Source organism: Fulmarus glacialis, unplaced genomic scaffold, assembly GCF_000690835.1.
Source record: "Fulmarus glacialis isolate BGI_N327 unplaced genomic scaffold, ASM69083v1 scaffold10197, whole genome shotgun sequence".
Lineage (NCBI taxonomy): Eukaryota > Metazoa > Chordata > Aves > Procellariiformes > Procellariidae > Fulmarus > Fulmarus glacialis.
In genome coordinates, this window is record NW_009221303.1 from 72234 (window position 1) to 91682 (window position 19449).

The window sequence follows — 19449 nt, forward strand, 5'->3', positions numbered from 1 at the left end:
AAGCTCCCAGGCTGGTTGAGTTCAGCAGGCTGATTTAATTCTTCCTTCAAAAGAAAAAAACACACTTTGATACTTTTATTCCTCTTCAGAAGCCCATTGTGGCCTGAGTAATTAAAAGGAAAAGGGAACAGAAAGATCTCCCCTCTTTACAGTACTTTTTGCATCTTACTCTTTCTTTTATTGAAGTTCACAGTGAAGGAAGTGACTGGAAAGTGAGTTTGGGTTTTGTTTGCTTTTTTCCTTTTTTTTAAACTTAAGCCAAAGTCTTTCAGCCACTGGGCATTCAGAAAGGGACCTCTCTGAGGCAGCTGTCAAGACCGGAACTAAAGGTTTCCAAAGAAAAATGGAGGGGAAGGGGAGCTGGTAGTTCTCTTTGCTCTGCAGTGAATGTGGAGCCTCTTTTATGTCTAGGGCTGGGGGGGGGGAGGAGGAGAGGGAGTGTGTGAGCGAGCTCTAATTTAATAAAGAGAAAGGCCTATTGGGTCCTGCACCTGGTGAAAAAGACCCGAGCATGCTTTAATTATGGCCTGTTGTTGGGGAGCCTTTGGTGGGTGTGAAACTGCTGAAATGTGGAGCTATTCAAATAGAGGTCAGGCCCAGAGACCTCGGAGCACAATGATTAACAAGGCTGCGAGCATTCAAGCTCAGCCAGCCAGAAAGAATAGGAAATTGGCAACAGGGGCTGGGAGAGGAGTTTGAATACAAAGAGAGCTAGGCCAAATACCCCACTCTTTTTTAACTCTCTCTCTATATTCACTCATTTGTTAAAAAGGTTTTTATTCCTCCTTTCTAACACTAAACCTTTGAGTTGCCTCTGGATGAACAAGAAATACCATTTTCTTTTCCTTTTTCAAGAAAACACAATGTGTGGCAGTCAATTAATAAAAGTGTGTGTCAGAGAGCTCCTACAGGCTGCTCCCACTTGTCTGTCTCTGCCATGGGAAAGGGTTTGCTGGTCCAAAGACGGATAGCCCGTGGTGGAACTGAAGAGGAGGAATGTCTGAGAAGGGATTTGCTCTTAAAAAACAAACAGAACAACAGGCATTGGCCTGGCAACCATAGGGGAAATGTAGAAACTTAGCTCCAGGAGGATATATTTGCTCCTGCCCCACTCGGATAGCACTGAAAATGTCAGCACATCAAAGCGTCTCTCCTGGACTTGTCTCTTATGCCACCACAGCATTATGTGCACCCACACCCCGCGGGGATGTTGATTTTTTATCCATCCCTTTGGCATAGACCTACCCACAGATCACCCTGACATCCACAATGATGCTGGCTAAGGCTAGGGTTCCCCAGGGACGTGAAATTCAGGTCTCACGCTGAAGCCAGCTGAGAAATGGGAATTGTGGCTTTTGGCCATCTCCCTTCATATCTTTAGTTCACACACCAAAGCCGAGAAACAAGCAAAGACTGCAGCCAGCTTAGGTACTGAGAGCAAAAGTCTCAACCCCATCTTGGCTGAGGAAAACCATGCCAATATTGAAACGGTGGGATTTTTTTCATTTCTGTTCTCTTCTTTTGGGTTATTGAGTATTTGTGCCACATAGCCCAGAAGCTACACAACGATGCCGTGTCTGGAATGTAGAAAAATGCAGGGGGCTTTGTCCTGGAAATATTTTTCTTTCTTGGTCTTTATATATTTAAACTGGAAATGTTCTGATAATAATCTTCAAAAGGTGCGAAAGGAGTGCCTGAGGGTTCGGGGGGTTATCTGGATGGTTTAGTTTGCTTTGTTGGTGGTTTTTGCTAGGTTTTAAATCAGAGTGATGTAACAAAACCAACAAAGCCTATTTATTTTTTTCTTTCTTTTTACTTAACATTAGAAATGACAAATTTCTGTCTGTGTTGCTGGGTATTCATTGCTAGCTGGAATTAAAGCTAGGAGGGAAGGATTTTTAAACAGACTGTTTAAACAGCTTTTGTGGATCTCTATGTTTGTTCTGTGTGCTTGTTTTTCTTCAGACCTCTTTGACTCTTGTAATTGATGGTCAATTTGAAAGCCAAAAGAAGCTAACTCTGAAAAAGGAATTCTTGCTCTTTTTTTTTTAAAAAGTTGTTATACAGAGAGTTAGGCTTGTGTAGTGATGATAGTGCTTTCCTTTTTGTTGAGCTTTCAAGTTCATTGCCAGAAAAAAATGCAGCTTCGTAGAAAATACACCTAATCATCTTCCGAAGATACAGCTGTAGACAAATACATGTATACATTGGAATAACAAAAGTTATCTTAATTCATGATAGTACCATTTAAGGACAGCTGTTTCTTGCAGTTTAGTTTTGAGACTTTATTTTCTTTTTCCTCCTTTTGTTTTGGATGCACAGAATTAGGAAAGGACTGAAACCAACCCATTAGAAAGTAGCTATCTGCTGCTGTCTCAGAAACAGAGGGTTTCAGCTAGGAAAAAGCCAGGGCTCTTTTTGGAATGCACCATCTCAGCATGGGTCAGTGCAGGAAAAGTGATTAGTGCTGCTTTGCTGCAGGACTTGGCTTTTTCTGATAACTGTCAGGAGAAAATGGGAAGCTCTTCATGTGGCATTCTCAAACTTTCTTCTGTTTGTTTTTAATGATGAGCCTAGGACTAAGACACTGATTATGAGCTCTCGCTTGTCCTCTCCCTAGGGAACTGGACCACAACGACATCTCGGGCACAATAGAAGATACCAACGGAGCCTTTACAGGCCTAGAAAACCTAAGCAAGCTGTGAGTATTCCTGGGTTTGATGTTCTGCAAAGCAGTTGTGTTGTGTGCCTGTGTGGGGGTGGGTCTCTCCAATGTAGCCTTCCTCCCTTTGGAACAAGATAAAAATCAACAGAAAATCTGAGATGTAGTAGTTTTGCAGGCTCACTGCAAGAATGCAAATGTGGTTATCAAGCACTTGTGTTTCTGAGCAGATATGAGGCAATTCTAGTCCTTTTAAAGCAATGAACAGACGGTGCCACATACTGTAGTTCAGAGACATAGGAGAGAGAAACTTATTTTCATCTGTAAGATTCAGCACAACTGTTCTTTGCTTCCAAAAGCAAACAGCAACAAAAAAGACCCCTTGCAATCTTCAGCGAAGCACTGATTGATGCAGCAAATAACAATAAACAGAAGAGAAAAATCACCCCATTTCCTGTTACAACAGAGGATTGAAACAGGATTCATTTCTGTGGGATACTCTGTCTGAGAGCGATCTTTTGGGCTTGCTTCCATGTGCAGTGACAATAAAAGGCACCATGGGGCATAGGCTCTTAAAGAGATAAAAAGAAACCTAAGGCAAGCATGCGCCTTGCAAATGTTTATAGCTTGCTTGGCCTTCGCAAGTATTTTCACATTGCTCTGTGCTTGTTCGTATTCCATTTGAAATCAGCGATATAAATCAGCCCTGTCAGAGAAGTCTCTGATGGCTTGTGACAAATCAAGAGTCTTTCTAATCATTACCTCTTGCCTTTGTTTAAGTTCTCAGCACCCCCCCATCACGCTGTCTCTGATGCTGAGATGGCACAGCCAGAGGTGCAGTAAAAGTACCTCGATGGATAGCAGATGGCTAGAATGAACCCTGGCAGGCGGTACATTGTCACGATCTCATTAGAGACTCCTGGGGGAGTGGGAAGAGCCATGGCAGGATTCGTGGGGACGTAATGCTTAGATGGAGAAGAAAAATTTTGAAGTTTCAGATGTAGAGGGCATTTGATCATTGTTGAGGGGAGTCACTGGATCCAAGAAGAGGGGAACCAAGTTGTAGCTGCAAGTAAAGTGAGGCAGAAGGTAGAGAAGGACTTAAAGACCGGGGGAGTCAGGCAGGGAGGTAGAAGCGTGGGAGAGCGAGAGGCCAGTAGGAAGCGCTGTGCAAATGGAGTCGGGAAATCTTCCCACAAGTTGCTAGAGAAGAGTCAGAGGAGCAGATGTGGTGGGTGGGAAAGTCCTTGGCTGTTGTTGCTGAAGTTTTTGGTTTGTCTGAAGAAACCAGTGAAACCATGTGAGCGGCTAGAAGGGTAGTGGGAGAAGAGCCTTTGTCCAGAGGGATTTGCAGGCTGTAGGATTGTGAGTCTGTAGTGCTGCTTTAACAAGGGAGAGAAGGTGGAAGAAAGGAGCGGAGAGAGCGAGCTGTCCTGGTGGGACATCCACCATAGGGCATCCTTCCAACATGGCCACTGGCATGGGAGAAAAAGTGGCGGTGCAGATAACAGGAGAGAGGTGAAAAAGCCAGAGGAGACAGCATTGAGGGGAAGAGTTCAGCAAAAGGATTGACTCAGCAACCAGGAGAAAATGAGCACTGATGAGTTGTGGGGGTCAGGCAGAGGCCAAGAGGTATGGCAAGGAGCAGGAGGAGGAAGGAAGGGAGCAGAGGCAGCCTGCAGGGTTGTGTGTTTGGAGCTCTGGGCAGAACAGCTATCGCTCCCCTGTGAAATAGCCGTGGCCTGATCTGATGTTTATCATCCGGCACAAGGAACTGCTTCGAAAGGTGTCCGGTTTTGTCTGCCGTTAGTAAAAGACGCAACAGGGGCTTGCACAAGTCTAAAGAAGCCAGGTTTGCGTCTTTTTTCATGTCATTGACCTCTGTCTTCTGTTGCACATGGACTTGGGCCAGTTCTGGGTTTGGCTGAACGCAGGGAAGGACACGTGCCTGTGGTTTGTGGGGGGAATTGCAGTGAATTTTGTAGCCTGGAAGAGCATGTGGATCAGGTTGGTCTTGGGCAGAGAGGAGTGGTTTGATTACCTAACAGAGCAAACCTGCTGTTGGACAGACAGGTTGCTGAGATCGTTCATTGTCTGCCAGAGTGTAAGGCTAGAAAAACCCTCAGAATATGAGGTTATTTTATTAGATTTCTTGAGGCGTTTTGGGGACACTTGGGAGTGGTCAGTTTTAAAGGGATCTGCTCAGGTCTGTTTTAGCTCATTACCGCGTAAATCCCAAACTTGTCATTTCATCTAAGGCTGAAGTGAGTATCATTCTTGCTGGCAGGATTTTTTCGTAAATAAAATAAAATATCAGCCTTTACAGCAAAGATTTCACTGCGTGATTTAGGGCCTGTGTTTAAAACCGTCAACCAGCTTTAAATGCATTAGCATACAAAAAATAAATGGGCACTTCAGAGGAGACCTTCCAATGAATTAATAATCACCTCAGCTCTGTGGAGATTGCCTTAAAAGCCGTTCCCCTTTGATCTGGCACAGATTAGCCTCTGAAAGGATTTAGCACAGAGAGGGTTGTTCGCTGAAATGAAGGTGTTAAACTGAGAGGTGGGGAGGCCAGTCACTTTAGCCTTCTCTGAATTATATATGAAGCTCTCCAGGATGGAGAGCACAGGCCTAAATTAAAATGTTGCTTCAAGAAAGAGGGAGTCGAGAAGCACCGAAGCATAAAAAGGATCAGTGGAATCGCTGGGGAACAATGAGTTTCCTAATTATTCAAGCTGCTAAATGTAACCGGTTTTTTGATGGCTCACTCAGTGACTGAGATCTTCCTGCAGGTGCAAAACTGGCTGGAGGAGAAAATGCTGCTTTCTAATGAATTGCGTGCCTAGCGTGTAATTACACTTATGCAATCACCGGGAGAGCATGCTTGCGCCTAGCTCTGCTGACAGTGGAGGAGTGTTTCTGGACTGCAGCAGGCAGGCTAATTGTGGAGCTGCATACCACCGCGTTTGCATTCCAGCGTGCCCACAGCCCTTTGAAGGGGGGCCGCTGGGTTCAAACCATTTCGGAATTGGAGAAGTGGATAGTTGAGATTTGAAAGACGTAATGAGTTTAATGAGTTTGCTGGACCATGGCGTTATTACCAGTGTGTTATGTATTTCTCATGTATATAGCCATAAAATTGTATGCACCTATACATTGCATATTCACATCCCCAGACATACTGCTTGTCTCTGCACAGATAAGTATAAACAGATATAATCGGTATCTCCAATTTTCAAAGTCCAAGATGCACTGTAAGCAATAAGTAGAAATCTCCAGTTACCAAACCCAAGCTCAGCATAACACCCCCATTTAAGAATATGGCTCCAGAAATTGGTGTGTAGGGGGATGCAGCCATATGACCAAAGTTTGCATATAGTAAATTATTTACTATATTAATAATTCTAATGGATTTTTCAAATTATCTAATGGGTAATAATCTAATGGATTATTCATTAATACAACATCCCTTTTACCAAATGATGGTACACATGATTGCACACATCCTTTGATGCTTCGGGTATTTTACCCAGAGTAAAAAGCCACACACACTCTCATGCAATAAAAAGACCTCTGATACCCTGGTTTTGGTGCTGTAGCAGGGAGCTCAGTAAAGCTCACTGTAGATACTTAGAACGATACTGTTGATAAAGCAGGTTGCAGCTATCTGGAGCCTTTAATCAGCCACCAGCATGCCTACGATAGCTGTCTTTATTCTCACCTCAAATCAAATAATTAACGAAGGGAGACAGCTTTGAAAATTCAGCTGTGATTTTGTACCAAGTTAACTCTACTCATAAGAAAGGGCTTTGAGTGTGTGTCTCACTATGGAGGCTGGGAGGTGGCTTTGCCTGAAACCGAAGCTTTTGGCTGTGTTTTGCCCTGGAATGGTAAGGTTTGCGATTCTGGGGCCACAGACCTTTTGTATGGAGCTGGGAGTAACCGGCCTTTCCTGTCTACTCAAGAATTAGAGTGGTGGCTCATCCGGCAATACCACTGTCAGGGTAATTGATTTTGTGAGGACCTAGTTGGGGCCATCGTGTTGCCCGGTGGCAGGCACCCAAATTCCCTCCAAAGACAACAGGCCGCAAGGACAGATTGTGATACAGTCTCAGTCCTCCCTGTCGTAACAGTCAGTGTGATGAGCCCCATTTTTGCTTTCTACCCTGTATGGCATCCACTGCTTTCATCCAGACAGAAACTGGGCTTTCTGGATGCAGTGTTGAGACACCAAATTATCCTGACATTTGAAGGGTGCTTTGTGGAAAGCCCTAACAAACTGCTGCAAATGTATTTCCTCATATAATGGCCACACATGCTCCATCTTGTACCCCAGCCTCCTTTCCCCAGCCGGTAGCAAGTGGTGGGACCATCATAGTTTTAGGGCCTTTTTAGGGTGCAAATATAGGTTACACCCTATATTGAAGGAAAAATCTTGAAGGAAAACTCAATCAAATGCAGCACCGTATGTGCCAGTTTTTTAGCTGAGGTGTGAGTGATGACTTGCATTGGACACCGTGTGAAGCAGGTGGTGATAAAAAACGCACCTGGAAGATAAACCTTAGATAGAGAGAAACTGGGGAAGGAAAGCATTTCTTAATTAATGGCATTGGTTGATGTTTTATTAAAACAGTTGAGGAGACTATCCATTTTGCATGAACCCTGCCCCTGACCAATCACCACTGGTCAATATTTATAGAGAACTGTTACTTTGCAGATAGCAGCTGGGCTGTGATCGCTCCAGCTGGCTGTTGCCTGCTGATAGTCCCCCTCTTGCCGCTGCATAGCACTATCTGCTGATTCGGAGGAATGCTCTCTGGTTACAGATGCAAGCAAGCACGCTCCTCGCTCTGTACATTACCTTTTCTCTTCTTCCTTTTGCCCCTTGAAATTAATATAATGCAATAAATAATAGCCGAGTAGTACTTTGCTGTTGTATTTATAATAAGCCAAGGAAGGAAGTCGGCAGTCAGTTCAGTTAGCTGCTGTATAAATGGGCAGACAAGAGACAGCCCTTAGCCCTTGTGTGTGGATGTCCATTCAGGCCAAGCAGCAGTGAATAAATTACCACTCTTTTACTATCTGGGAAGAAGTCAGAAATGAAAAGTGTTGCAGGGAGAGACCAAAATCTTGTTAAACTGTCATTGCACTTAATCCTGTCCACAGCCAGCCTGCAAAGAATAGAGGGGACCTTCTGTTACTCAGCAAGCTGGTTTCCAAGCACTGGAGCAAACCTGCCTTTTTATGTGATATGGCACATTCCCTTTTGTGCTGTCATCACTATTAAATTCGAATACAGATAAAAGGATTTAATTTCAGGAGCGGGAAAGCGAGTATACTTCAGCCCTCTTAATCTCTGTGCAGTTCAGATTTCCCAGGACTTGCACTGAGCGCGTATATCAGATAAAGCCACACTAATTGTGTTCCTTCTTTTTCTGCCCCCCTCTCCCCATTTTCTTTCTGTTTATCTGGCACTGGATGTTTGGAAACTGCAGAACTCTGTTTGGAAACAAGATCAAGTCAGTGGCCAAGAAAGCGTTCTCAGGGTTGGAGGCCCTGGAGCACCTGTGAGTAACCCACCATGCTTCAGAGTTTGGGAAGGGGGGTCTGCCAAAAGTAGCTGCTTGAGAGATCTGCTAGCAATTTAATAGCGTCTTTGTAAACTGAGAAGCCAGTCCATTTGTGGGGGCCACCTGCTTCCTTCTCATTATAAGTCTGCCTCAACTTTGGCCTTTTTTTGTGCCAGCAATGAAGTTATAGAACATATGGCAAATCTGCATGCTCTTAATTTTTGATTTGTTCTTGGATAAATATTGCCTTGACTTGCACATTGCTTCTTTGCAGGCTATTAGCAATGAAAATACGCTATTTCAGATGTAGCCCTCTCTCCTCCTCCCTTGCCCCAACCTCCTCCTAAATCTAGGCTCTGGCAGTGACACATGTTGCAAATGACTGCTTATGATGCAAGCACCGAACATCCCCATTCAGCACAACTGCCTTAGAGCGATTTGCAAGAAGTAAATTTTGGCTGCCACTATGTAATTTTTTTTCTGTGTCCCAAGGCTGATGACTTCAGCAGTGATTCATGAATAACTTCCTTTCTGAATTAAGACAAGTTAAAGTATATGTGATTTTGCTCTAGATGTTTTATTGGCTGTTGATTGTATGAAATGTTATGACCGTTGAGAGCATACTGAAGGGTTAGGGCTGCCTGGCTGTGGGGGTATGTTCCCAGATAAAGGTTCCCTTATTAATGCTCTGCTGAGATTTTCCTCTGCAAGCAGTGCTTGTCTGTCCTACGCATCACTGAGTAAACTTAAGCCCTAAATTTGACACTATCCTTTTTCAGAGGACGAGTGATTTTTTTAATTAGCAATAGTTGTGAAGGAAGCTTTTATGAATACCTTCTTTTGGAAACATTGCAATGTTTTTCGAACACAATAGTATCCTCTCAAAGTCACTTTCAAATAACTTCTCAGATGCTGTTTAGTGCAAGTATTTGCTTTCTTTATGTTTGCTGAAGGTCTAGCCTGGGATACGACATTCCTGACTATCTTTGGTTATCGAGGGGGCTGAGGAATTTCTGAGCTATGGATGATGGAGGTAGCTGAGACTGAGAAAGTGTAGTGAGAAGATGGGGTATGGAATGACTTAGTCATTTATTCCTGTAATTTTTGTTGGTTGACTATTGTTCAGCAATACTTACCCAATATTAAAGTGTTTTGTGGAAAACCATTTTTATGGCCTTAACAAGGACGCACCAAATCACCTGCTTCTGGAGTGATTGATTAAATATGGAGAGACTTTGTCACAGCCATAGCATCCCTTTTGTTCACATTGCCTTTGGTTGTGTTCTGCAGGAACCTTGGGGATAATGCCATCCGCTCAATTCAAGCAGACGCTTTTGCTAAGATGAAGAGCCTGCGGCAGCTGTAAGTAATTGGACTGTACACACCATTAAGGAGGCAGGGATCCTTCTTGCCCTGGACGTGAGAAGTAGCACGTTGTTTCCAATGGAGTGTTATCCGCATTACCATTCATTTATTTCCTCTTCCCCTCTGTCCTCCTCTGCAGGGTATTTTTACACGAGTAGATGTCACGGGGGAACATCTTGCATTTAATAGTGAGTGAAATTAGATCATCGGAACAGGTTCTTCCAGCAGGTTCACATCTGTGCAATTATTCATCTATGCTCAGGAAGTCCAGCCCTGGTCCTATTAGCCATCTCTCCTTCTAACGCTGCCACTGATTCAATTCTGAGTGGCCCATCTGCTCTTTTGCTGTACCTATGTTTAGGGTTCGCATACAATACTGACATTTCAGCGATAAGCACCATTTGAACTGGATCCACTTGTCATCCAGCCTTCTGGTGTAAAAATACGGATGTGTTATCAGAGGTACTGCTTGTGCTTCAGGCTGGGGCTCTGCACTGTTATCAGACACTGTTTCTAGTCTTGCCTGGTTTCCTTTTCTCCTCTTCTCCATAAATATTTAATCCACTCTCAGTACATTGCTACACTCTGGAGTAGTGCAATGTCTGTGGAACAAGAAATCACTTATTTGGTATTTGGGCAGGTTCAGATTCTTCTTCCTGACATTGGAAATAGGAATCGGATGGTGTCTGTTAGCAATGCCATTTAATACCAGTGACTGGGGAATGAGTAAGATAAACGTTGCATGTCCGTTGCATCTTTTGCACTGGCTCTTGAAAAAAAGTTGAGGCGAAAATTTGATCTTACTAGAGAAAAGCTTGTGGGATCCCAGATATTGTGAAGGAACCTTTATACCATGGAGAAGGACAGGCTGTACTCTTGACTTGTGCTTCCGCTGTGTGTCTCCTTTGTAGATGATCTGCCTCGGTTTCTCTCACTTAAGCCAGGGATGGCATTGCTCGTCTGTTCCTGGGGATCACTCTAGAAGTTGGTTAATAAATATTAGGGGCTAGGGAGCGTCACTGGCATATAGGAGTGGGTTGCTCTATGTGGAGATGAAATGCTGTTTAAATGTGTTATGTATTTAACATCATTAGTGCCTCGAGGACAACCCTGCAGTCCTTTATTTCCTTCCACTCGTGCTGGGGGAAAGGGAGGAATGTGTCTAACATGAAAGGGCTGTGAGCTTTCCAGCCTTCTGTCCTTGCAGGATTCACAGCAGGCTCGTGTTGGTTTTGTTTCCCTGCAGCCACATAAACAGTGACAGCTTCCTCTGCGATTGCCAGCTGAAATGGTTGCCCCAGTGGTTAGTTGAGAAAGAGCTGCAATCCTTTGTGGTGGCCACCTGCGCCCATCCTGAGTCACTAAAAAGCAAGAGCATTTTTGCCATTGTGCCAGAAAGTTTTGTGTGTGGTAAGTCTTGCATGTGTGTTTTGAGGTTGTATGAAGGGTAGGACTCACTTGGGAAACATTTTCTTTGACTACTAACATGTTATTACGAGAGGGTTTCTGTTTTGTTTTGTTATTCAATGGGATCAAAGGAAGCCCAAGCCTGCATTTTAAAAATTTGTCATTGGCTACAATTTATTTCCCACCAAAACCACATAGCGCATTGCTTGCATCTAGTGTATTCCTTACAGGGCTCCCTGAGTATTAAATCAAGAGAGACCAATGCTTGTTCCAGTTCCAAATGGGGCTGCACAGAGACTTCCCCAGTCCTCTCGGTTTGATACTACCAAGACTGCAGCTACAATTTTTTTCACTCTGCAGCATCCTGAGCTGCTTCTGTGGCTTTGTGTTCTTCGCTCATCTTTTCTTCCTCTTGGAAATAACAAAGGGTTAAAAAAAAAAGCAGAGGAGAATCTCTCCATCACAGCTCCTTTTTTTGGGCCAGTAAGGCATTACACATGAACCAACCGACGGCTAACAGTTGCATTATAATCTTCTTTTTTTTTTTTCCTGTGGTTGTTTTTTTCTTCTAAACAGTACCTACTGCTGTTCTCCCACCCAAACACTGCAGTTGACTTCGCACCTGAGCTGTGGTTGCAAAGCAGCTTTACTTAATACCCAGCACACACAAACATCTACTATCTCTCTCGTAAAGAAAAGAAATGTAAATGATCAGAGGAGGCCAAAGTGATGCTGCTCATGCATCCAGCTTTTGGGCAAAATAAAGGCCTGGTCTGGTGAGCCAAACCCTGTGCTGTGGAGCCAACCAGTGTGGATCCTGGGTGGAACTGCACATGGCTGTTTGATGAAGGAAAAACGAGCTTTTGAAAATGCTATTTAACTAAGTTGAATGCATGACTTGTATTGAACACAGAGCAAAAGCTTTGTTCCAGCTGCTGTCCCATGTCCCTCTTGATCCCAGAGTGGTAGGGCTCTGCCTAGGTGGCCTCTGTCTGAGCGAGTCTGGGAGGCTTGCTGTGTTCATCTGGAAGAAGAGATCATGAAGGCTCCATCCCCACAGCAACATCACAAAGCGAAGACAGCTTTGCTTCTCCGGTGCCTGCCAAGTCCTCCAGGCACTAGTACTCCTGGTTCCAGAGGCCTGGCTGTTTAATTAAACCTTAGTCAAATATTAAATTACACCATTTGTAGAAATCTAATAAATGAATCTGCTTGGAACCTTGCTAAAACCAACAATCTTCAGGGCAGAGAGAGAGTGTGCAAAGCTTTCCACCCCAGATGGGTGACAGGCAAATACAGCTGCTTCTGCTTTGACAGTGCGTGCTGCAGTCGCCTTGCTCATGAGCTTTTATCCCTAGAGGTGGCATTTGCAGCCCTCTGAATGTCCTCCTGCTCTCCCCTCCTGCTTCACGCTAATGCAGGCCTGGAGGTGAAGTTTTAAGTTCAGTATTGCTCTTCATGAATGGGTTGTACAACGAAGGATACTTTCTGAGGTTCAGCTATGTTGGTGAAGAGAGCTAGGCATCTTGTAGGTGTTTGAGGTCACTAAGTGACCATCTCAGTCCACTGATTACAGAAGGAACCAGAGGAACGAGAGTCCTAGCTTAGACCAGCCGCTCAGTGGAGTTGTGCATGGCACATCTGCACTACAGAGCCAGTCTCAATGGTGGAGTGCTTTGCAAGAGCAAGCTGCTTTCCTGGTGCAGACAACAGTGAATGTAGAAGCAGATGTGCAATACTGTCTTTCACTTAGGCGCTACTCATTTCTCATTGCATCTCTTTGCTTGCTCCAGTCTTTCCTCATAGTCCAGAACTAACTATGCCTGCTGTTTTCTCTTAGATGATTTCCCCAAGCCACAGATCATTATCCAGCCTGAGATAACAGTGGCTGTCCTTGGGAAGGACATCCGTTTCACTTGCTCAGCCGCCAGCAGTAGCAGCTCCCCCATGATGTTTGCATGGAAGAAAGACAACGAGATGCTGCACAATGCTGAGATCGAGAACTTTGCCCACGTGCGGGCAAAGGATGGTGAGGTGATGGAGTACACCACCATCCTGCACCTCCGGCATGTCACCTTTGCCCACGAAGGGCGTTACCAGTGTATCATCACCAACCACTTTGGCTCTACCTACTCCAACAAGGCCCGACTCACTGTTAATGGTGAGTAGAAAGCTGCTTTCTCATTCCTTTCCTCAGCCTGAGCTGGTACAATTCTCTGGGACCCACTTTTGGCAGGCAGTTACTCCTGAGGGTCCATTCCTCATGGGGAGGAACTCCTAACCTCTTCACACCAGCTGCTTGCATCTCAGTGGATGCTGAGAAATGCCATGTGAGGAGCAGATGCCAGGCTTGTGATGGCTGCCATCCAGCCAAGCACTTCAGCACATTCTTAACGGCTTTAGCCGCCTCTCTTTGGCTGTTCGGGTAGAGTCTTTGCCCAATGAAATGGGCAAATGAAAATGAAAATACAAAAGGATACAAAGAAGAGGGACTATACCGATTGAAAGTTCTGTGTAGGAGAGATAATGGGGTTTGTTTCCAGGTTAATTGCAGAAGAAAATTAGCTTTGATCCCAGCTCTAATGATCCTGAGTGGGGGGATCTTGGACATTGCAGACAGGTATGTGCTGTAGAAACACAGGGTTGGTCCCCAGCAGCTTAGATATATCCTGCAAAAGCAGTTTGCCATCCTCTTGCGTATAGGTAATTATCACATCCATCTCCTGCCTAGGAAGAAAAACAGTTAGAACTGCCCAGAAGATGGTGTTTTCCTCATGGAACTGCACATCCCTTTTTCTTGTTTTTCTTTATCAGTGTTGCCCTCATTTATCAAAACTCCCCACGACATCACCAGCCGGACAGGGACAACAGCACGGCTGGAGTGTGCCGCTGAAGGACACCCCACCCCACAAATCGCCTGGCAGAAAGATGGGGGCACGGACTTCCCTGCGGCCCGAGAACGTCGCATGCACGTCATGCCTGACGACGATGTCTTTTTCATTACGGATGTGAAGATAGAAGACATGGGTGTCTACAGCTGCACAGCACAGAACTCTGCGGGGTCTGTGCTTGCAAATGCCACCTTGACTGTACTGGGTAAGATGTGTTAGTGCTCCTGACAGACCAAGTGGTCTAGAAGTGGGAACTTGAAGGGATTGCTGTTCAAGCTCTTCAGCAGTGGCAGATACAGAAAAGGGATAAAGAGGCAGTGCTCTGCATTAGGCTTGTTTCATTCTTTTACACTGTAGTTAACTAATGAAAAATACTCTGCTGATTAAAAGAAGGAGCCGTGAGTCGCATTTCCTCTTGTGCCAAGGAAGCCCCTCCAACCACCCTATTTCCTGCCTGGGAAAATTACTTCAAAAGGAAATTGCACTCCATCTCTCTTGCCCTACAAAATAATTCATGTGTGTCAGCCGTTGCCCCTTATCCTCAGGGGTTTCTTTGTTGGGAAGACTTAACACCAACTGGTTATGGGAAGGCCTTGGTTGTGATTGTTGGATCTGTTGTGGTTTGCAGCCGCCATGCTCCTGGGCACATGGCTGCGTAGTGCGTTGTGGTACATTTGTCTGCAGGAACATCAGTTACGTCAATACTGTTAAAAGAAATCTGTTGTTACCCTGTCCCCAATAATTAATTTCCGTGTTTATTCTCCCGCAGAGACACCATCTTTGATTCATCCACTGGAAGACCATGTAGTGTCTGTAGGTGAGACTGTGGCTCTTCAGTGCAAAGCCGCAGGGAGTCCACCTCCCCGCATTACCTGGCTGAAAGGTGACCAGCCCCTGATTGTGACAGAAAGGCATCACTTTACCTCCGGCAACCAGCTGCTGATCGTTAGGAACGTTGTCTTGGAGGATGCTGGGAAATACACCTGTGAAATGTCCAACACCCTGGGGACAGAGCGTGCACACAGCCACGTGAGCATCTTACAGTCTCTTGGCTGTAGGAAGGACCGTACCACTGTGGGGATCATCACCATTGCCGTGGTGTGTAGCATCGTGCTGACTTCTCTGGTCTGGGTCTGCATCATCTACCAAACCAGGAAGAAGAGTGAAGAATACAGCGTCACCAACACAGGTAGCTCTAGTCTCCTGCTAAGGCTTTCTCTAACCTTTTGTGCTGTCAGACTTCCCACTGAGGCTGAATCGGCACGTCAGGTAGCCGCACAATCACACTAGAAAACCAGTTGGCTTATCTCAGTGGTTCTCTTGGCTCACAAAGCTGGGACCAGCTTTCACTTGCTGTTGAAGCACGTTCAGAGCTGCTTTTCTCCCCTTGGCGGGCTCTTCAGAAAGGTCTTTTCCACTTGGCAGTAGTTTCACCCATTGCTTTGCTACTTTGATTTTCCATGACCATAAACAATAACTCTTGAGACAGTCTGGATTATGTCCACGATGCTGGGAACCTGTCTTACTTCTTGGGAATCTGTATTTTCAAAGACGACGTATTCAAAACATTGAAAAATTGGACTTTGAGGCTGGAAACCTTGTCCATGTTGCCTGTTGCCATGTTGTAGCCCTGCTGATGAGGGGCATACCTCACTTTTTAGGGAAGAAGTAGTGTTTATTGCTTCCTCCCGATATTCAAAGGGGGATAATTTGGAGGTGAAATAAGTGTTGCAGTGAGAATAAATTCTCCTGCTGCCCTCAACATTATACAGCCTCTGAACAGAAGTGTGGAAGAACCAGCCTAAGACTTCCCCACCCTGCTGGAATTTGCAGCCTTCCTGTATTACGCTTAGCTTTAGATATAGTATGACATAGGATTTTAAAGACACGGGCTAGGCAGGAAGTCTTGGATACCGTATGACCAGTGTGATGTGTCATGGGGAATTTTTTTTTTCCCTTTTTTTCAGTCCTGAAAATCTAGGGCTTCATGCCTAGCATAATTGAGTTTCACTTGGTTTTGTGTGCAAGGGAAACTGAAATCGCCTGATATAAAATGGAGAAAGCCAAGGATAGCTAATGGGCTTAGACATACTTGCCTGCTTAAGTGAATCGAAGATCCTGTTCTCCAGAAGTCTTACTCATGACTTTGGGAGACAGAGGACTTGAGTCAAATGAGGTACTCTGAATTTCAGGGGAAAAGGAAGGATTTACTTGTTCTGAAGAGACAGTTCCTTGTACTCACCATGCCAAATGCAAATACCCAAAATGGCTTTATCAGCACTATATCTCACAGCTTTAAGCTTTGAAAAATCAGGAGTGGGGCTTCCGAAGGGAATGGAGTATTTAGGCAGTTCAGTTTCCATTGCATCTACAGAAAAAAGCAGTTATAGATCTGGTCCCAAATCCCTCTTGAAAATGTTGATTTTACATGCCTTTGAAAACAGAAGCCTTTATGTCCTACTAGGAACTGACATTTCTCTGCTCCCATTGCTCTAGATGAGACTATTGTGCCTCCTGACGTGCCAAGCTACTTGTCTTCACAAGGGACTCTTTCTGACCGGCAGGAAGCGGTCGTCCGAGTAGATAACCAACAGCCTAACGGGCACATAGACAGCAACGGTGAGAACCGGTTTAATTATTTTTTCTGTAATGCTCTATCTGAACTTGATATGAGGAGGGAGAAATCATAGTACAAAGTACTTCTGTGCTTGTTACGAGTTATCTGAAAGATCTTCATAATGTAATTCTCTAGCTACTGCGTTTATGCAGAACAAGGATCTGTCTTTCACTTCACGAAGCTATCCTCTCCCAGTAATAACAGTGTTCGTACAAGCAAACTGCTTCAGAAACTGCTCAGTCAGGCCCTAAGGACTATTTTTTTGCTAATTTTGGATTAGTTCTTTGGCACCAGAGTTAACCATAGTTAAGCTCTACTAGAAAATACATTAGCATTGCCTGTCCCTGCCTTCAGGCTTAGAAATTAAATGCTGGGATTTTACAGTATTTAAACACGGCACGTTAGGAAGGAAAAGTTAAGCGTTCTGAACTAAGATTCTCCTGAGATTGTACAGCATCTACTCTGTTAAACATTAGCTTAAAATTATCTATTATCTCCATTGCTATTTTTTCTCCCTTTCGCAGCTTTTACGGTAGAAATAAGACTAACAAGTCATTTAACTGAGAGCAGATGCTTGTAATCTTTAGCCAGATGGTTTGTTTGTTACAGGTATGTGTCAGACTGATGCTGGAAGGTGTCCAGATGCTGAAGCTCCCACTGTAGGTTGTAGACAGCCAAAGCTGTGTATCGGCTATAATAAAGACACTTGGAAAACTGAAGACATGGCTGATGGAATGCTTGTTCCAGATAAGACAGGTACAAAACCCATTAATCTGGAAAGGTATTTCGTGTTTGTACAGATCAGAAAGCCCTCCGAGTCAGACAGCATTAAGACGAGAAGTTGTTACCTTCAGGAAAAAAAAAGCCCAGAGTGATTCTCAGGTGTGAGCACAGTAAATTTACTTTCTCCTGCTTGCTTTGATCCTCTATCAAGCTTGGATAGTTTGAGTTCGAGGAACCGTCAGAAAGAGGCAGACTAAAGCTCACGATAGCCATTGTTTGCAGCTGGCTGATAGGTATTTTAGATTTGAGCTATTTCTAAAACGTGAGAGCATTTTCAAACTGAAGGTGTTAAAATTTTTCATGCTCTTTAACGGGGCTGTCAACTTCAAAGCTCAGCTTTTTTTTTTAATTTTCAAAATTTAAAGGTTGTTTTGGGCACTGCCCCTGCCTCTGCTCTTTGCCAATTTCTTGGGTGTTACACTCATACCTTTCTATTTTTAGAATGTGGTTTCTGTTCTCATGCTGTATTGTAACATCCACAGAAAACAGCCAGTGAAACAAATTTTCTCTCCAGGAGAAACTGTAAAGTTTAATAATGGAAAGCTGTTGAGTGCACTAAGGAAATTAACTTTCAAGGTTTAGAAACTCCCTCCTACTTACTGCTTTGAATTCTGCTCATCTGTTATTACCCTAACAGTAATAATATATCCTGAGATAACAATATGAGTTGACAGTGATCCCTGTAAAGCAGCAGCACAAAAATAAGAAAGATAACTTGGTATTTTAAAGCAGGTACAGGGAAGTTCCACTTTCTATTTCTACCCTGATTAGAAAGTCTGGAAAAGGAAATAACTGCCCAGTTTATTGAAAGGAAAGTAAGTCACAACTTCTTTGGAGTAAAAAAACCCAAAAAACTACTAAACCTATTAATTGGAACTACCTTTAGTGATAGTTCTGAAAAATGCAGGTATTTACTAGCCCTGTATAAAACTGAGAAATGCCCATATTATTTAGTGAGAGAGATTCCCACACTGCCGAGAGACAGATGAGCTGAACAGCTGCCTTTTCCTTCCGCAAGTTGTGTGCTTCAGTGCTGACAACTTCCAGCTGGTTAATCTTCGTTTGTCGCTGTTTTCTCTTCCTCCCTTAAAGGCTATGGCCTGCCAGTTGTGTGCACGGACTGCAGTGGCAGCACGGACAGCATGAACGTCCACATTTACCCCAAGGAGTCGGAGTACTACTCTGAGAGCCTTAAGACTACGGATAATACCTACCCAAACGCACTGAGCGGCAAGGAACGAAATAGGAAGAAGGGTGCAGGCACCAGCCTTCTTCATCCTCAGCCGTGCAACGGGATTGCCAGCGGCAAGAGGATGGAAACAGACGGGACCCTCTACCCCAGCAACCACGACAGAATAAGACCTGTGAGCACAACCAGCCCGCTGCTTGCAGACAAACACGGTACGTCTTTCCTTGGGGATGTCTTTTTCTCCCCAGATGTAATACAATACCGTTTGGATTGTATCAGAGCCCTGTTTTTTCCCATCAGTTTTTTTAACTGGCTCAAGGGCATGAATGATAGTGACAGGGTTGGTTTTATGAGGAGCGCTGGCAGGCTGAACATCAGCTAACCACGCTGGTTCTTTGGTTTCTTGCAGGCTCTTCACAAGCAGTAGCAAAGCCTTCAGAGCTTAACAACCTTAATTTGGTGAGAGCCTCACCGGCAGGAGGGTCATTAAAGCAACTGAACGTGCTTCCTGAAATTTCCCCAACACTACTGGATTTGCAGAGCGAAGCAGAAGTGAAACAAGCTCTCCTGTCCAACGGCTACGCACCCAAGCCCTGCGACTCCGTTCATGAGTTGAAGCCACCGAACAGATCGCTGGACTGAAAGGACAGACTGCCATGTGCAAATTAACAAACACGCTATTATTTTTTTTCATTTTTTTTTGCACAGAGTATATAGGCTACTTACTTCTACCTCAAATCTTGAACTGATGACCTGTCAAAGGCAAACAACTGAGGTATGAGAAACAAGCTTGTATGGGGAACAAACTCCTGTTCGAGCGTCATCTGTTTGTACATAGTTTAAAACTTCCCTGAGAAGTATGAAGCGTTCAAAAGTTGACTTGCATATGAAGCACATAAATGCAAGGGATTATTGTGTAAAGAGAAAAGTATTTGATACAATTGTACATAAGAGTTTTCATA

General features: G+C 44.3%; 1 protein-coding gene across 1 annotated transcript in view; it reads left to right on the forward strand.

Moving 5' to 3' along the window:
- Positions 1–19129, forward strand: part of LRIG1 (leucine-rich repeats and immunoglobulin-like domains 1) — a 54477-nt gene extending 35348 nt beyond the window's left edge. The window contains exons 8-18 of the mRNA XM_009581059.1: positions 2621–2701; positions 8161–8232; positions 9526–9597; positions 10847–11010; positions 12848–13168; positions 13822–14103; positions 14668–15087; positions 16395–16517; positions 17107–17271; positions 18391–18699; positions 18897–19129. Coding sequence (XP_009579354.1) covers positions 2621–2701; positions 8161–8232; positions 9526–9597; positions 10847–11010; positions 12848–13168; positions 13822–14103; positions 14668–15087; positions 16395–16517; positions 17107–17271; positions 18391–18699; positions 18897–19129 — 2242 coding nt within the window. The remainder of the gene's footprint in view (positions 1–2620; positions 2702–8160; positions 8233–9525; positions 9598–10846; positions 11011–12847; positions 13169–13821; positions 14104–14667; positions 15088–16394; positions 16518–17106; positions 17272–18390; positions 18700–18896) is intronic.
- Positions 19130–19449: the final 320 nt, after the last annotated feature.